At 36.5% G+C, this 13,881-nt stretch overlaps 1 protein-coding gene across 1 annotated transcript in view; it reads right to left on the bottom strand.

Annotated features, from left to right (window-relative positions):
- OFCC1 (orofacial cleft 1 candidate 1) overlaps positions 1-13,881 on the bottom strand; it is a gene marked incomplete at its 5' end in the record, with an annotated part of 268,883 nt that overhangs the window by 56,365 nt on the left and 198,637 nt on the right. The window contains one exon of the mRNA XM_032648945.1: positions 11,524-11,683. Coding sequence (XP_032504836.1) covers positions 11,524-11,683 — 160 coding nt within the window. The remainder of the gene's footprint in view (positions 1-11,523; positions 11,684-13,881) is intronic.

Here is a 13,881-nt window from a genome sequence, read left to right as displayed (position 1 = left end):
ATAGTTTGCTTATCCGTTTAAGGATTGCAGAAAATAACAACTCCCTTCCAGGTATGGTAATGAAAAAGATGATATTAAACTGTTCATTGGGTCAATCTCCACTATCGCTTACAAATAATGAATATGTCTCTTACAAGACTGAAATTACTCTACATTCTTTTAGGAAGAGAAAAAAGTCCTAACAAAATTTTGATATTTGAAGTGACCCTAAAGCTATAGCAAATAAAACAATTCTCAGAAAAACACTGTTATCGTAACAGAACCAATTCTCTTTCAGCCCTGATGATCTTTAGTGTCCTTTCCTCTTACACGATTACATGGTATGCAACAATAGACTACCATAAGCATTATATGAGGCTCAAGAGGGGAAAGAAACTAATACCATTAATAACTTTTTTTCTTTTCTTGGCATTTATTATTGAACCTTGGGGTCAAAGTCCTCCAGGCTATGTTGCTCTAAAATCCCTTAAAAAAATCTTAGGGGGGGGCTTCCCTGGTGGCGCAGTGGTTGGGAGTCCGCCTGCCGATGCAGGGGACGCGGGTTCGTGCCCCGGTCTGGGAAGATCCCACATGCCGCGGAGCGGCTGGGACCGTGAGCCATGGCCGCTGAGCCTGCGCGACCGGAAAAAAAAAAAAAAAAAAAAAAAAAAAAAAAAAAATCTTAGGGGGGGATAAAAAAAGACTGCTTGTGTTCTTCATGTTTCAAAGAAAAGAGAGAATACAGACTATGTGTACATACAGAGTCATAAATTCTGAGTATCCAAATGTCCTACATAGTAATCTGATTTCTTGAAAGAGGAGCAGCAATGTGTATTTTTGTCTCCATGGAATCTACCTGAGGACTCATGGGAGTTGGCAGGAGAGGTGATTCTTTCCCGCTTATCAATCCTTGGCATCCCGCCGAACAGAGAAGGCCCAGAGATGGTGTCCTCATGAGGAAGCAGGCCTCTGCCCAGGCACATTCGGCTCAAGTCAACATTACCCGAATGTTTACTGTGTGAGAGCTCCTATCCTAGGTCTGTGGGGGGAAGCAGATGTCCTGAAGAAACAGGACAACTTAAGGAGCTTTTGAGTAGCAAGAAAAGAAATGACATTCAGTGAAAAACATAAAATATGTTCAGAATACGAACAATATAAAGTTCTTAATTGCCTGAACACATGCAGATGGAGAGGCTGGTTTCTGTTGGATTGGTCCGGCAGATCCCAGAAAGCCTCACAGTGGAGCTGGTATCCAGCCTGACCTTGAAATGCAGAGGATTTTGAATGGACAAGATCGTGGGGAAGGGGGCTCCACGAAAGAAACACGACTGCAAAGGCCTAGAGTTAGAAACGTTAAGTGTATATTTGAGGAAAAGCAAATATCCAGGTATTGAGAGGGTTACATATGGTTGAACTCTCTAGAGCCAACCCAGATCTGCCCTGTATACCTTAAGTACCTGGAATTTTCTTCCTTAAACTGGAACCTAAAAAGAAAAAAAAAAATTCCCGGTAATCTCAAGTTTTATGAGTTTTACTTTTAGATTCATGTTTCCATTTCCATGACAGTACTCGAGGTGATGAAGATGTTCTAAAATTAGGTTACTCTGTAAACATGATAAAGACCACTGATCCGGGCACTTTAAATGGGTGGACATAAAAGTATGTAAACTGCATCTTAATAAAGGTGTTAAAGTTTATTTTACCCACTTTAAAGAGGCAAAAAAAATCTTTTAAAATAATGAAGTTAGACTTTCATTACTTAACTCTATGTTTATCATATTACAGTCTGCTAACCACTGTGAAATTCTTAGCTGCATTTTAAGGGATGCCCAAGAATTCCTTTAAAAGGTGTTTTAGCTTATTTCTAGGGTATACAGGAATGAGATGGAAATTAAGAGATGAGAAGGACAGATTTTAGAAGGGTATACACATTAAAAGAAATTGTCAACAGGGACAATTTGGTTTTTATATTAAAAATTCCTTTGATAATACACGATACCAAGAAATGGTCTGATTTGAAGCAATGCACATATGGCATGTATCAGTATCTCTATCCCAGATTGGACTGTGACTGTTTTCCCATGCAGACTCCTCAGAGTTTGAAACCAACTCCCTCTTGGTCAAGGGTAGTTAGTTTCCTGTACTTAGATACTCTTGTCCTTCCCTTCAGACTTTGCAATATCTAAAGCGTTATATAAATTTCAAAAAATCCTGAGGGTTTAGTTAAAAATTGCATTCTTTGTTTAAAAATAAACTTAGTGACATATCTCATTTCATCCTGAAGAAAAAAATAAACTTATTGTTCAAGATTTTACATGTGACTAGAGATAATTAGAAGATGCCTGGAAAGGAATATCAGCAAAATATGAAAAAGCAAAGGTCTGAAGGCATTCTAGAAGGATACAAACTTTGGAGAGGGCAGACTTTATTTATTTGGTAAATCATGAAATACTTACAAAAACAAAACAACCCAGAAACATGCTTTTCATAGCAAGAAATTAAAAATTAGCAAGTTTCTTAAGCAAAGAGATAAATGGGTCATAGATCAACCTGGTGACAGGTTGTAGAGTGGCAATGAGAGCTTTTCCAACAGCTTGCCTGAGAAGAAGCCAAGGGACCAGCCTGAAAACCAGAAACTAAATGTAGATGGCAGCGTGAGTCACTTGGAGCCCTGCATTGCGACTCTCATTGCTGCCAAATATACAGCAGGAAGAGTCACAACAGCTTAGCTGTATTTTAGAACCTAATCAAGGCATAAAGCACAACTGCTGCTGTTGGCAGCGACAATGGAAACCAAACTGCACTCCTAATTGGAAGGGAGGAAATGTGGACAAAGAGAAACAACCAACCAAATCTCAACAGGACAAACAAAGTTTGACCAGGTTCTGCCACCAAAGTAAGCAATGTGCACGTTTCCCCAAAACTTGAATGGTATCAGTCAGAATGGACCAGGAGACACGCTGTAAACGTGCTGGCCTATATGTTCTTACAACATTGATGCTGTCTGGGATTTTCTTTCCTCCCAGTCTGAAGATAGATCATAAGGCCATGATGCAGCAGACAGATTGTCATGACTGAAACACCTGCTCGTGAGCGTAACATGAATTGCTGGTTTTGTCTGTTTCATATTCTTTCTGCATAATGGATGCTCCTAAATGGTACAGGACTGTGGCTTGTAAAGGAATTTAAATTGTGCCTGATACTTTTCCCTTTCAAAGAGCTTTATAGGTCTTTTTTTTCCTAATTGTGAAAAAACATGTATTCATTATGAAAATTAATAGGAAATTTATAAAAGCACAAAGAAGATCAAAGGAAGATCTAACCACTTGGACAACTTTATGTATACCTTTGTAACTTTTGACTTGACTTTACAGTCTTTCATGGGTCATTTCTGCACCAGTTCATATTGAAATACTGGGAACGATGGTTTTGGAATGGACACAGGAAGTGAGATGCTACAGTATGAGTCCTTTTCTTTCCTGTTTATCCAGTCTTAGTGCTCCCTATTACCTGTATCTGCTAAACTCTTTTCTGTGCTCCAAAATATCATAACATTTTATCCCCTGCTTGGAGCATCCTTTCTTTTGGTGGCCAATTTATCCTTGGACTACTTACTCTTCATCTTAAATCCCCATCTCAATCATTTTCTACAGCGTGAGATCTTCAATGGACCTTTCAAATGGGTTAATATTATCTTTGTTGAAGGTACCACAATAATATCCAGCAAATAGCTCTATTATTCCACTAGCTTAATGTATTGTTATTATATTTTCCCTCATTTATTTCCTTACTGGACTACAAGGGAAGAGACACTCTTTTAACTTACTTTCACTTGCACCTAAGAACAGTACGTACTTCCTAAAAAGATGATCAATAAAAAAGTGGTGAATAAATGATTGGATGGGTAAATAAATAAAGTTACTTCATCTCACTGAGCCTCAATCTTCTCGTCTGCAAAATGAGAGTAATGACAAACCCCTATGTTTGCTTTGAGAATTAAATGAACCAACATATAAACTGCTTGACATTAGAGACTGAGCCACAGTAATAGCTATTTATTTGCTCCCTTCATTCCTAAAGATATCACTTAAATTCTAAGAATTATTTTAAAAATTCTCTTTGACCTACCAAAATGCAAGTGTTCAGAGTCAAACAAATGATTTCTCTGAACAAGTAGTAATGCTGTGATGACACTTTTGCAATATTAATTTATCCAAGCTTTGTGACTATTAAAAGTCCAAAGAACACCTTACAGAAACTAAATAAGTAAAAGGAACAAAGAGGAGTAGCCAAGATTGTATTTCGATAGAGCTGTATCTTAGTCTCATTAAAACCTATACTAACGCAAGTAATGTTGGAAAACTTGTGTTTCTCAAAAAACACTAAGATGCGATAAAGTGTTTGACTTTCATTTTTCCTGGTAAAGAACATTATACTGCCAATGAAAAAAGAAAAAGACATTGTTTAATGCCTTACATGAAATTTAATTTCACACCACATAATTATTAAAAGATAAGTAGCTCCTGCATTATTAATAAGAATAAATAATAATATGGCAATGAAATAACTATCACTAATGACTTCTTCATTAATATGCTAGTAGTTGGCTGTTTTATCATGAAGAGAAATTAGAGTAAGATAGTTGAAAACTTCAGTAAATAATAAAACAGAAAGCTGTGTATTGTGTCTTGGTTAATTACAACTGTATCGGATTCTTAGGGATCGCTAAAGAAGAAATTTGCGTACTGAGTACAGAAGTAGTTCAAAGCTAATAGGTGCTTTGTTACAAACAAAACTCTCTCATGTCTCTTTGAGTTTAAGTTTGTTTACTCTTAGAAAAACTTGATTTCCTGTGTCTGAAGAAAATAAGCTTATAAAAAAGATGAAAAAGCTGCTATATACCACTCCAGTAAAGGGAGGCTAACAAATTAAGCGTTAATGAATCAAAAACATATGGATTACACTTCACTCCAAATAGAAATGATTTTAGAATCAAGGGGGAAAGTACTTAGCAAAATGTAAATAAGTCTTTGTCAATCTTAAAGCACAAACATTTGAGGTATCTTCAGAAAGCTCCTAGTTATTACTTTCTTTAGTCGTTATCTATCGTTTTCACTTCACAGAAGAGATCTCTCCATGCCCGAACGATCTTTCAAAAGTTTAACAACATATTGGGTAAGTTATAAACAAACATCCCAGAAGTTCAGAGATAAAAAAAAGATGAAGGGAGAAAAGTGCATCGATTAACCAAAACCATCATAACAACAGAAAAATTTCCTCTGCTCCTTGCTTACCATGATTTGAAAAACAAAGCCAAAATGTCTGTTGTCATGTACCTTTTAAAAATTATCCTCTTTTTTATATATGTATATATTAAACTGTAGCTAAGATTTATATTTTCCAATTAGATCAATATCAATCTTTTTATTGCACAAGAATTGGAATTTATATGCTGTGGCTAGTTCTAATTACAGTCTACATTTATAGAAAAATCTTTAAAAGATAACTGTCTTCATGCTTCTTTAGAATTGGGAATTTGTTCAATGCAAGAAGAAAATAACCTTGGATATGGAGTTCAGAATAGATATTTTATTACTGAGCAGAAACCTCTTTATTTAAGATAATTTAGGCATAATTGTAAGCTGTATTCACTCAAGTCCCTAAGAGACATTCTTTACTGGAACAAAAGAAATGTTCTTCTTGAATGCAGCAGTGGTTTTAGCACCTAGTCCACTACCTTCCCAACAAAGAACAGTTCATTTACCATTCTGCATTGCTGCATGTCTCTTTCACTAAGCATTCTGTTCTGGAGCCTAAGAGTCTTATTTCTTACTAGTGGACACAATTCAGTGCCTTTCAGACAGTTGGAAAGGGGGGGACCTCCACGGGTGAAGGCTGTAAGTGTAAAAGTCCACTGGGATCACAGTCAGGGACCGGAAGTGTTATATGCAGATGGTTTCAGGGCCCACCATTTGTTCTCCTGCTATCAGGACTGAAGATGCTCTTCAGCTCTAGTTGAGTTAGACCCTGCTTCCTACCTCTTAGACTCAGAGCAGCCTGCTTGCACTTTGAACCAATAAGATTCAAGTCTTCTTTGTTTAGTAGTCACCACTCTGACATGTTGTTTATCCTCACCTACTTTCAAGTCCCCACCAAGCTTGTAAAATGCTCAAAGCCTTGGACCTGTCCCTCGGCTACAGGACAGGGTGATGAACATGTGATGCCACATAAATGCAATCCATAAGTGACTGTGGGATTTGATTGGATAGTTAGAGAATGCCATGGACCATCTGGACCTTTCATGAATAAACAACTCTTAATGATGGAAAACTGAAGCATGTATTAGACAGAGTGCATTCAGCTATTTACCTTCCAAGAAGCAAAAGTATTAGTTACAGCTTTAAAATAAGCAATTTATAAAATTCAATGCAAAGGCAACTCAAAGTCTTAACCGAATGAGTTACTTCTTTTTATTAAAACTTTCCATGGCTTCCCACTGCCCGTGATAAATATGTAGGCCTGACTAGTGTGCACTTTCCTAGTTTCCAGTCTATCTCTCTAGGCTGCTCTCTCCTCCTTTCCATCCTTCGTTCCAGCCAAAAACAATTGCTTTCAGTTTTCAGACTCTCTTGGTATTTCCTATCACTATACCGCGACTCACTGTCTCCTTTCTCTTAGAGATGATAATTGGGTCGATAATATTCAGTTCATAGGCTCATTATTTGATCGCAAAGACAGATTCTGAATACAGACTTTTGCATGGAAAAATCTATCAAGTGTCTCCACCTCAAGCCCCCATCAACATGCTTCCGTTTTTTCTGTTTGCTGCCACCTTGCAACTTATGACCCACGTCAAAGCTTTCACCGCACTCCCTGGCTGTATACGCCAAGTGGAGATGAGTAATACTTCCAGGAAAACGCGGCAGTCATACTACGACACAATGCCCGCAATTTTCTGTGTCAATAACAATGGTTAGGTTTACCTCCTTAGTAATTCATCGGTAAAGGTAGGTTCAGGTTTTCTTAATCATCTCCTTTTATTAAAAATTATAAATTGTATAGAACCCTCATAATAGAACTTCATCAAGAATGAACTAAAGCACTCAATCGTTGTGGTCCCTACCCAAGTACACAAAAGTAGTGGATAAATAGCAAGGATAAGAGAACGGGGTGTGTTTCTATGTGTGTGTGATTCCCTGTATGTACACATTCATGATAAGAGGTGGGCAGCTCCTTCTCAGGGTATCTTACATATTTCCACTGTACAGCCATCCCTTAATAAAAACTACTCTAACGTACAACAGAAATATTCATCTTCATTAATTGCATATGGTAGTTCTCAGATAGTACAGACACTCGAGAAATAGACTTCTTAGTTGCTGTGTTTTCCAGTTACACTGCTTGATCGGATCTCTAAATTTACACTCCGTTGTCCCACGAGGCACAACCGTCCTAACTCTCCAACTCTGCCTAGCAACCTGCTGCTCCTATGAGCTCCGATAGCCCATTCTAAAGTGACAGAATTAAGTGCCTAAGTACTGAAGCTTTGCTTCCCGATATGGTTAAAACCATTAGATAAGTTGAAGCATATCCATTCAATCTGTGTACCTAGAAATATCATTTCTTCTGTTGCTAATGAAGGTCCTACAGCACAAATTTATTAAAGGTATACGTTTGCATGGGATAATAATTGGGTCGATAATATTAAATTCATAGGCTCATTATCTAATTGCAAGGGCAGACTATGAATACAGCTTCTAAAATGTATTTTGATGAAAAACGCTACATCCTGACCTAATCATATCAACCTTATGCTATCTAATTAAGGATGCAAAAAATCATTAGAGTCGCAAAATATTAGTTCCAGCTCCATCAGGCTGTGAGCTGCCCCTTCATGAATATATATTTTTTTACTCCATGATAAATAGTTAATGAGGTAAAAATGACGAAATTTGCATGTAGGCAAATTAGTTTAATAGAATGATGTCTTTTCTGACTACTGAAAGTGACCTTTTCCTTCTCAAAAACATGGCTAAAATACTTTGGAATTATCATCTGGCTGTCTTCGCACAAATGATAAATTGTATGTATGAACAATATAAAAATTACAAAATGCAATGATCCTAAATTCTCATCATACTCTAAATGTATTCTGTGCTTTTGCATTTATCAATTTAATAAAATGAAATTAAGCATATTATAAAGTGTCCATTTATGTGGCAATTTTTAATCCAGAGCATAAAAATGAGAAGCACGTGCTTAATAGCTAGCACTATGGCAAAAATCTAGATCACATTTTTTTTTTTTTTTTTTTTTTTGTACGCGGGCCTCTCACTGTTGTGACCTCTCCCATTGTGGAGCACAGGCTCCGGACGTGCAGGCTCAGCGGCCATGGCTCACGGGCCCAGCCGCTACGCGGCATGTGGGATCTTCCCGGACCGGGGCACGAACCCATGTCCCCTGCATCAGCAGGCAGACTCTCAACCACTGTGCCACCAGGGAAGCCCTAGATCACATTTTTAACGCACAAGAATTCTAGACTACTTACTTGAAATACTTTTATATTAAAATGTCCACTCAACTCTTAATTTAGCATTTTAGATTATAGATGATTGCTCTCAAACTGGTATAATATCTTGAAATCAGTACATCAATTATTCAACAGTGCTACCTTACTTCCCTATTGAAATAAACTAGACAAGCAATCATAAAACAAGTTAAGAAGAATAACATACAAAAATTAATCACAAGGAAGAGAAAGGCTTCATAGTATAAACACCAGGTCATGAAGAGATGTGACAAACAAATAAAATATATACGTCTACAATTTAACTTCGAGAATGTTTCTGTGTGCTTAACAAACGTCACTCCAACAGCAAGAAATAACAGGTGTTCTACAGATTTTCAAATGATTTGCATACACATCTCTATGAGCCTCATCACTGATGGATGCTGAGTCTGTGCTGTGAAAGGAACAGCAGCAATTCATCCAGATGTATTAACTTCTGGTAATGGCTCAACAGAATCTAAGCCAAAATATTTTACTTAAGACAAAAATGCCTTTGATTAAATCGTTTACTTTGGTTACACTTAATCAAATTGTCTTTTCTCTGATCCATCTGAATGTGGACACACAGTCAGCAGGATGGACTAGAAACTCAAGTGACACTCTCTTCCTGAGTTCTACTCTTGTCCATCACGTGTCAGCTAAGCCATTTTACAAAGAAGAGAATATTAATTTTAAAGAATTAAGGAATTTCACAATCTCCTTTAATTTTCCTTCTAGCACTTAAGCACTAGTTGACTCCTCCCTCCCTCCCTCTTCTCCTCTCTCTCCTCCTGTTCTTCCTCTTCTCCCCCATCTCTCATTCTCTGTTTTCTCTAGCTAAAATAAAAATAATTCTCTATTTTTCTCTGTATTCTCTTGTTCAGCTCAAATCATTTTGGTACATAAGTTTGGTTGCCTTCCAAATTTCTAAACTTCCATGTTGTGAAACTTAATGACAAAATAAAATGAACAGGCACTTTGAAATTATCCTAGAGAGAAAGTGCTGTTTGCTTGATTTTTAGGATCATTTCAACCACTTTGGCCTTTTAAAAAGTATGCTGTTAGTCAAGGATTTTTGAAGAAGAAACCAAAATGGATATAAGGTAAAGTAAAAACTGTTTTACTTTAAGTCAAGGACAGTGGTCTTGAAAATGTCTGCTGTAATTTTAAACTAATTATTAAATTAAGAGAATTCAAGACATATTGAGTACATTGTTAGTAAACCCATGTGGAATTTTTTTAAAAGCTAATGTTTAGGTTTCTATCAAGTAGAGAAGAGGATGAGGTAGATTTTATGTCTATTATACGGGCAGATTAAATAGGTTTAATAATTCAATGGTTCATGCACACATTCTTTTATGTATTGAAAAAACAGACAATAAAAATGTACTATATTCTGCAGACCCTGTTAGGGCTTGAGGACACAAAGATAGAGAAACTATTGGTTTACTACACAAGAAGTCTTCGCCTAAAGAGGAAGAGGAACACACGGGGAGTTAATCCCTAGATTGTGTGTTAGATGCTGGAAAGGTCAAGTAAAACAGGCAGTTTTAGCAAAAAGGAGATGGTTGTCTCTGGCAGCTCCACCGAGAAAACACTCAAACTGAGCCCTGGAGAATAGTTTGTTTGCCCGGTGGTACGTGAGGAGTTGGGAGGCTGTCTTTCCAAACAGAGAGGAATGTACGGTAATGTGAAACAGTATGACATATTTAGCAAATTATCCGTATTTTATACGGCCTCCTCATATTTTGCTAAGAAGCATTTGGTAAGAGGAATGTTGAGAAAGGATGGGAGAGATGAGCACACAGGAGATGTCACTGGAGAGGTAGAAAAGAATCAGATCAGATGGCAAACACACAATAGTATGAGGTTATTGAAGGTTTTATGACAGGGGACTGCAGGGTCAGACTTGCATTTTAGAAATACTATTTTGACAAGAGACGAGGATGAATTCATGGACAGTGCAACAATGTGGCAACTGTAGCATAAGATTGAAGGCAGAGAAAGCCATTGGCAAAGTATGGCTGTCATTCAGAAGGTGGGTATTGAGGTCCTAGTCATAGGTAGTAGCAAATGGAATAGAGAAGAGGAGATATTAAGGAAGACAAAGAAAAGTCTAGAAAAACTCTTGAGTTTTAGATCTTTGTGATTCAGAGTACATGAAAATGCCAAGTACAGAGATTATGGAAGTGTAAATGGCACAGGTAAAATGTATGCATTAATTAATTAACTAAGTCGATTTTGTTTGGACCATACTAGGTTTTAGGTAAATTCGGGACATTCATCTGGAGATATCAAGTAGGCTGCTGGATTGTATTTTGGGGGGACTCAGAGAGGAGGTGTATTCTGGAGACACGTATTTGATCATCTTCAGCCGGATGGAAGACACAGTTTGAAAGGAGGTTTATCAAAGAACTATGGAGAGTCAGACAAGGAATAAACCAAGTACAGAACCCTGGGAGACGCTAACACATAAGAGCCTGGTGAAGCCAATGAAAAAGGCAAAGGAGATTTCTCCTGAAAGAGGGAAATTAGTCTAGGGGACTGACTAACAAAAGCATCAAAGGAGGAAGGCAGAAGTAATATCCCTTCCCTCCTGTTCACTCAAAGTCACTTTAAAGCTGAAAATCTTGTCATGTGTGGAAACTCATTCTTTTATGTTCTTCATAACCGTTGTGTATTTTGCCATATATATATATATACACACACACATACATATATATACATATATATGTATATGGCAGGTATCAATAAATATTTTTGTAAGAAAATAAGAGTGCTGAACTATAAGTACCATCTGGTCATGTCTCCTCATCTCGACTAATAAAAAAATAAACATACAACTGAGCGGCAAGATTTGTACAGTGGTGGCGATCAAATACAATAGTAAATGGCTTCAAAAAACAATGTGAGAAAATTTAACAGCTGACTGATATGCTAACGGAATGAGCTTCTTTCGTGCAGTCAAAACACAAAGCTACTTCAAACCAACTCACCTTCCTTCTCTCACCATTGAGTCCTCTCCATTGCTCAGATCTTTTTACTATATAGCTTAGTTCCTGATTGGAAATCTCCAAATCATATGGTATAAAAAACTTGGGTTCTTCACTGTGGATGCGCTGAAATGCGTCTAATATCCAGGAATCATTGTGCAATCTAAAAGCAAAATCATTTGTTATTTGGTTTTTTTCCCAAATATTGTTTGCTTTTTTCCAAAAATGTAATTAAACACTTTGTCTCTTTTATAAATTTCTATGTATTTAATTCACTAGTCCCCTTTCTTTTTCAGAAATTATTTGACTAAGATTCCAGAAATGATTTAATGATTTTCTCTGCTAGATATCATAATCCAACAACAACAATTTGGGATTTTTACAGCTATCTCCTAGAAGCCTACTATGTCTGATTCTAAGTTATAGACTGTAGAAAAATGAGAAATATTTAGCCATTAGTTTGTATATGAAATTAGTTCAAATGAAAGGGATTTGTCAAAGGAAATTTGAGTTTGGATTTATATTTCCTCAGCAAGTTGGTTTTAGTGTCATGCCACAAGCTCAGTCAGCACAGACGTTTTGCTTGGTTGGTTGCTTTACAACGTGAGTAATAAATGGACAAATCTGGTGAAGTATCTAACCTGATGAGTGACTCATTTAATCTTTTCCCATTTTTCAAAACATCTCCAAATATTCATTTAGAAAAGCACTGCTTTTCTTGTGATACTGATAAACTGACAGCAAAGTATCTTACTAAAAAATATTAATACTTCACTAGTAACATTTAGATGAGTATTATAAACATTAATTAAGCCAATGCTTATAAAACTTTCCCATAAATTACCTCTAAGTTCAGAGAAGAGAAAATGTGTATTCTATCTCTAATCTATCAGTATATTTGTTTTAATATAATGCTTGTTTTTTGTAAAAGTTTAAGTAAAATTAAAACTCTGGGGAAATATCATATTTATCCTGGGACTTAGTGGACACTTGGCTGACCATGTTTGCCTGGAACCAGTTTTAAAAAGATAGAATTGTGCCACTAACAGTCTGTAGACTAGATCAAGAACCCTAATGCATCACAGTGTCAATAAACTACCCATTTGAGAAGTAAGTTTTTACAAGATGCCCAAAATATAAATTGGACTATCAAGATAATTAAGGATCACATGGAAATGTCTTTCTGCATGGTGTGGAGAATTTTAAGTATTTTCTTTCAATGATCAGGATAATTACATTTTGCTTTAAATGGGCTAGATAATAAAATTTAAATGTATTGCTTTCCTATTATAATGGTAGTTCATTTCACATTCACTGTGTTACCTAGCTTTACCTTAATCCTGTCATTTACATATTTACATGTTAAAATCAAAAGTTAGTCTTACTCTTTATAAGTAACAGAGAGAGAATTTAAACTCAGAGTTCTCTCCAAAGTTCATTTTATTCCATCATCTGACTCTTCAGTGAAAATAAAGGACACAACACATATCTTCACTTAACTAGATCCTTTCCAAAATAGTAAAATAGATTTTTTTGACCCTTCTTGCCAACTAAGATGCATGTGTCATTTTCCCCCCAACTATTTTTCATTCATCACATAGTGGAAATGCAGTCAGCCTTCTGTATCTGCAGGTTCTATACCTACAGATTCAACAAATCAGGGATTGAAAAAATTTTGAAAAAGAATTCCATAAAGTCCCTAAAAGCAAAACTTGAATTTGCTGTACACAGGTAACTATTTACATAGCATTTACATTGTATTAGGCATTATAAATAATCCACAGATGATTCTAAGTACAGGTGACCCTTGAACAACATGGATTTGAATTGTTCAGATCCACTTACACACGGATATTTTTCAGTAAATACATTCACCCTTCCTGTGTCTGGGTTTCACATCCACAGGTTCAGCCAATCATGTATCACAAACTTAATACACAATCCGCAGTTCTACAGTTCATTGAATCCTAGGAGGTGGAACCCCAGGATTTGGAAGGCTGACTACAGGACTTGAACATCTTATCTCCCAGAACCAATCTCCCATGGATACTGAGAAACAACTGAAAAAGCAAAACTGCCACCTGGCGTCTCTGATGGTCCATATGGCTTGGTACCATCTTGAAATGCAACTACTATTCTTACTATGTTTGGAGATTCTAGGTCAGCAATGTGAATGATTTGCTAGTTGTCTTGTTAAACAAGAACTAGGCTTTACCATTCTCTTAAGCTTGTTTAATGTAACATTCATCTTTTCCTTTTAATGGTGGTAAGATTTAATGTAGTTAAATTACTGTCAATTTGCTGCCATAAACATTTTCTATATGAAGATTTTAAGTGCAGGATTATCAACAATGCAATTAA

Source organism: Phocoena sinus, chromosome 11, assembly GCF_008692025.1.
Source record: "Phocoena sinus isolate mPhoSin1 chromosome 11, mPhoSin1.pri, whole genome shotgun sequence".
NCBI classification, from domain to species: Eukaryota; Metazoa; Chordata; class Mammalia; order Artiodactyla; family Phocoenidae; genus Phocoena; species Phocoena sinus.
Note: the sequence above shows the minus strand (reverse complement) of the source record. Positions and strands in the feature narration are given on the sequence as shown.